This window comes from Syngnathus acus, chromosome 12 (genome assembly GCF_901709675.1).
Source record: "Syngnathus acus chromosome 12, fSynAcu1.2, whole genome shotgun sequence".
Lineage (NCBI taxonomy): Eukaryota > Metazoa > Chordata > Actinopteri > Syngnathiformes > Syngnathidae > Syngnathus > Syngnathus acus.
Genome location: NC_051097.1, coordinates 12,103,539 through 12,108,165, shown reverse-complemented (window position 1 = coordinate 12,108,165; position 4,627 = coordinate 12,103,539). Strand labels below are relative to the sequence as shown.

General features: G+C 51.5%; 1 protein-coding gene across 3 annotated transcripts in view; it reads right to left on the bottom strand.

The window, feature by feature from the left end:
• Positions 1-1,827: 1,827 nt before the first annotated feature.
• Positions 1,828-4,627, bottom strand: part of LOC119131168 (cGMP-dependent protein kinase 1-like) — a 7,724-nt gene continuing 4,924 nt past the window's right edge. For all 3 annotated transcript variants that reach the window (XM_037265357.1, XM_037265358.1, XM_037265359.1), the window contains 10 exons: positions 4,368-4,442; positions 4,200-4,296; positions 4,000-4,139; positions 3,728-3,817; positions 3,456-3,597; positions 3,208-3,371; positions 3,006-3,128; positions 2,619-2,681; positions 2,481-2,547; positions 1,828-2,144 (listed from right to left, as the gene is read on the bottom strand). In XM_037265357.1, the coding sequence (XP_037121252.1) occupies positions 2,046-2,144; positions 2,481-2,547; positions 2,619-2,681; positions 3,006-3,128; positions 3,208-3,371; positions 3,456-3,597; positions 3,728-3,817; positions 4,000-4,139; positions 4,200-4,296; positions 4,368-4,442 (1,060 nt within the window). In that variant the 3' untranslated portion in view covers positions 1,828-2,045. The remainder of the gene's footprint in view (positions 2,145-2,480; positions 2,548-2,618; positions 2,682-3,005; positions 3,129-3,207; positions 3,372-3,455; positions 3,598-3,727; positions 3,818-3,999; positions 4,140-4,199; positions 4,297-4,367; positions 4,443-4,627) is intronic.

Genomic DNA, 4,627 nt, shown 5'->3' with positions numbered 1-4,627 from the left:
TTTACCTTGTACGTTCTAGACGGTCCAGTTGCAAGCAGAAAATAAAGATATTTCTGTTGATAATCGTCGTGTTTGTATCCGCTGTCGCCCTTACGGCAATCCGCGCCCACAGATTTGAATCTTGGCGGGATTTCCGCCTATTGACGTCATGTCCGCGTCACATGACTGCGATGTATTATTATCTAAAACGGTAAATTAGAGTTAAATAAAGTTTTCTTTTTTAATCAACGCGATCATTTACAACCGTTGACCAGGGAGAATCGTCGAAATTCGCCGTCTGTGGCTGGAAGCAGACGCCGAGTTCGACGTCACCCCCAAACGCCACACTCACTCGCTTTTCTGGGCCACACAAAGTACTTCTTTTTATAAACAATGAGTTGTATTTACCGTGTACGCTCTAGACGGTCCAGTTGCAAGCAGGAAATAAAAATATTTCTCTTGTTAGTCGTCGCTGTGTCTCGTTGCCCGGCATTGCCGCCTTCCTTTGCGCCTCTGCGAGCCACGCATACGGATTTGAATTTTGGCGGAAGTTCCGCCCATCGACGTCACGTCCGCATCACGTGACCGCGAAGTGGCAGACGTCATATCGCTGTTTTGTTTAGTAGACTTAGTTATGCATTGACATAATGGCGCGCACTCAAAATAGATTTAAATAAATTAAATATTTCTTCTGCCCACTCCCTTTTAAAAAAGTTAACTCTGCCCACGGATTTGAATTTCGTCGGAAGTTCCGCCCATCGACGTCACGTCTGCGTCACGTGACCACGACGTGGCAGACGTCATATAGCAACCGCTGTTTTGTTTAGTAGACTTACAGTTGTTATGCATTGACGTAATGGTGCGCACTCAAAATAGATTTAAATAAATTAAATAATTCTTCTGCCCACTCCCTTTTAAACAAGTTAACTATGCCCACGGATTTGAATTACGGCGGAAGTTCCGCCCATCGACGTCACGTCCGCGTCACGTGACCACGATGTGGCAGACGTCATATAACAACCGCTGTTTTGTTTAGTAGACTTACAGTCACAAACTTTATGCAGACGTGAGAGAAAATTGACAAAGTACAGCCCAAAGGCAGGTCTCGACACTTGGCAAACAGCACAAAATAAAATTATGAATCATAACACACACGACATGTCATATCGTACCAATACATCAGAATGATTGTTTGCTACTTGGCACTATGATCATTTAGTAACTGCGTAGCTAAATTCCCTTGTCTCCTAAACATACGCATGGGTCACGGTTTATCTTGAGAGGTCACAGGAAATTGGCTGCACATTGTTGCAGGCCGCATTTTGTGTGTGTCGCTGGAATTACCAAAGCCGTGTGTTATTATTTAATAAATGCACCCTATGTTCTATTTCCTGTCTTACAGTCTTAAGTCACCGAAGCGGAATCCAAATGTGAGAGACCTCCTCCTCGTTGTGAAGACGTCACAGCTTGGCTTTGGCCAATTGATCCCTCAGCTCCAGACAGGCGAGGGTGGAATAGCTGCAACTGATAATGAGTCCGACGTCAGCGGCACATATACTCCCTGAGTCGACAGCGGCGGAGGCCGAAGATTTCGATGCATTTAATGATTTGGAGTGACACGGATGTTTTGATCAACGTGTTATTTACGTTATATTTATTTGAATAACTGTTAATTTTACGTCAGTTCCTCGTTTGTGTTTATGTAACGTTACCATACCGTATGCGTATGGTTTAGCGGCCTGTTGTTGCCTATTCATGTCTGTTCTTGATGTTGGATTTTATCAAATAAAGTTCCGCCAAACATGCGACTTACGTTTTTTTTTTCTTTTTTATTATGCATTTTATGGCTGTTGTTGCGACTTGTACTCCTGAGCAACGGAAAACACTGTAGTTAGCAATCAGTAGACCAGCTTAAAAAAAAATTATGTTGATGTAACAGAACATATGTTTATACACGCGGTTGAAATGAAAGAGTGGGTTGTTAACACAAATGAACATTGAAATATTAAACATTTCTTTGTAGTTATGGACCTTGTGCGTTCTCCATTGAGCCTGGCCAAGCTGTTTCAGAACTCCAGGTCCCAGCCTGACTCGTCATCAGGGGGAGGGCCCTCGGTGTCCAGGGGGAAGTCATCAAAGTTGCTGTTGTCCAACGGGCCGTCCACCTGATGGCAAAAGCGTACAGCGCCGCAGCGCAAAACACCTTCAGCGGCGGGCGGTGGGTGTCACGCTCGGCATGCCGCGTCTTTGATGACGTCACAGTTGCTCATCTGTGATTGGGTTAACTGAACAACCGTGACATCATTTTTCTGCAAGCAGCAGCAAAATGCACAAAGCCCTGCGATGGATCAAAGATTTGCCTGTCGCGTCATATTATTCGAGCTGACTGCCTCTCGGAGCTCACGTGCAATCTTGGCTGGGGCTACCGTGGCGAGCCCTGCAGACGGCAAAGCGCTTCCAGCCCACGCAACCGAGGTGCCTCTAAAGGGGCGCCAACTCACCCTTGGCATAAAGGGACAGTCCAAGGTTCCCTGGCGGAGGCCATCCCAGTTGAAGCCCTCGAACCACCTGATTGCAGGACGAAGAGGAGGGACAATGAGGGCGCGGACGACCGCCATCCTGCACGTTATGTTACTCACTTGTGCTTCTGAATGTCCTTTACGCCGTTCTTCTGGTTCCCGAGACGTTCCGAGGGGTTGTCCCTGACACACACACACACACGCGCGCTTGCTTACGACGGCCATATTCAGCACTCGAATTCTATCATCTCCTCTACGTCTGCTCCCTTCTCGCCCAAACAGCTCTGACGTGAGCCGACTGTGAACGAGCCGCAGTCGACACCAACTGGCGCCCCGATGAGCAATTGGACGTCAATCCAAACGGAGCGCGGCGGGCGAGAAGAGCGCCGGGAAGCGTGCCTTCTGTGAGCGCACAATTTGGGGCCGCTGCGCAAACTGGCCCTCTTGCGACCTCACCTCTCTTAACTAAGAAGGGCAAATACTTGGTAGCCTTTGCTGGGCCACAACCTGCAGAGTCTCTTGATGAGGTTTGCGGCACTCTTGGTGATCTTTTTGGGGAATTCCACCATGTCGATCCCCCTCAAGATGATGTTGTACGTCTTCATGGGGTCCGAGCCGGAAAACGGCGGACTGCGGGACCGACCGGGAAGGGATCAATGCGCTGCTGAAGCCCGCACGGTCATGCCAATGCGCACGCCCGCCCGCCCACCTTCCGCTGAGAAGCTCAAAGACCAGGATCCCCAGGGACCAGCAGTCGGCCGAGCTGTCGTGACCTTTGTTGAGGATGATCTCGGGGGCCACGTACTCGGGGGTCCCGCAGAAGGTCCAGGTCTTCTTCCCCAAGCCCACCTTCTTAGCGAAGCCAAAATCCACCTAGCGGCCAGACGCACGCACGCCCGCGCCGCGCCCTCCGTCAGCGTCACGCCGCCGCTGTTGACGAGCGCCTTGAAGACTCACCAACTTGGCGTAGCCTCTGTGGTCAAGGATGATATTCTCCGGCTTGAGGTCTCGGTAGATGATCCCTTTACAGTGGAGCTCCGCCAGAGCCTCAATAACGCACGCCGTGTAGAATCTTGTGGTCCCGTCGTCAAAGGAGCCCCTGGTGGCACAGAAAGGGACAGCACGCTTGCGACGTCGGCGTTTGGGCCCATCTTTGTGGCTTTCAAAGAACGCGGCCGGCGGTGCCTTCGCACACAGCGACAACGTGCTCATCCCGACCCGACACCCACCTGTCTCTTAAGAGCGTCCACAGCTCTCCGCCAAGACAAACCTCCAGCAGCATATACAAGTATTTGGGGTCCCGGAAGGTGCGGTACAACCTGCGGACAGGGACGCATTCACTGTGCTTCAGAACAGCTGGCGGCGGCCACTTATGAGGGGAAAAGAAACAATGGGCTTGAGGCCGCTGGCACACGGGCACCTCAAACCTGCGCTTGGCACCCCACGAGCTGGACTTGTACTTTGCCTGCTTTGGACATGAACGGAGGGACTAAACAGTGACCTGATGATGAAGGGGCTGTTGACTTCCATCATGATGCGGCGTTCCGACAGGATGTGCTCCTGCTGCCTGGTGTCCAGAATGTGGCGCTTCTTCAACACTTTGAGGGCGAAGGAGCGCCCGGCGTCTCTCTTGAGCTGCACCTGAAGGCGACGCGGCCACACGTCACCACGCGCCGACGGCCGTGGTGCCGACCCACCCACCAGCTCCACGCGGCTGAAGCCACCCATGCCCAAAGTGCAGACCACGGCAAGGTCGTCGAGCGTCACGCCGGAGAAGAAGTCGTCCTCAGCCGGGCACCTGCGCACGTGCGTTAGTGCATCGTTGCCTCGACGTCGATAGAGAGTTTGTCGCCGATGTACACCACTTACTTGGCTTTGACGTGCTCGTCGTCTCCCTGCTTGCGGTCCACTTCCTCTAAGCCGGCGATCAGCTGCTTGAAGGACCTGCGGAACAAAAGAGAGTGCCGTGAGGCAGCATGAACCCGACTGAGGAGCGGCCTCACTCCTTCAGATGATGTGGAAAACACACAAGGACGCCAAAGTCTCTGTTTTTTAGGACTCTAAATATTCTTTTGATTTTGCTTTGTGTCGAGCAAGTTTCTGCAAGTTTCTGCCGCATTTGCTTCCGT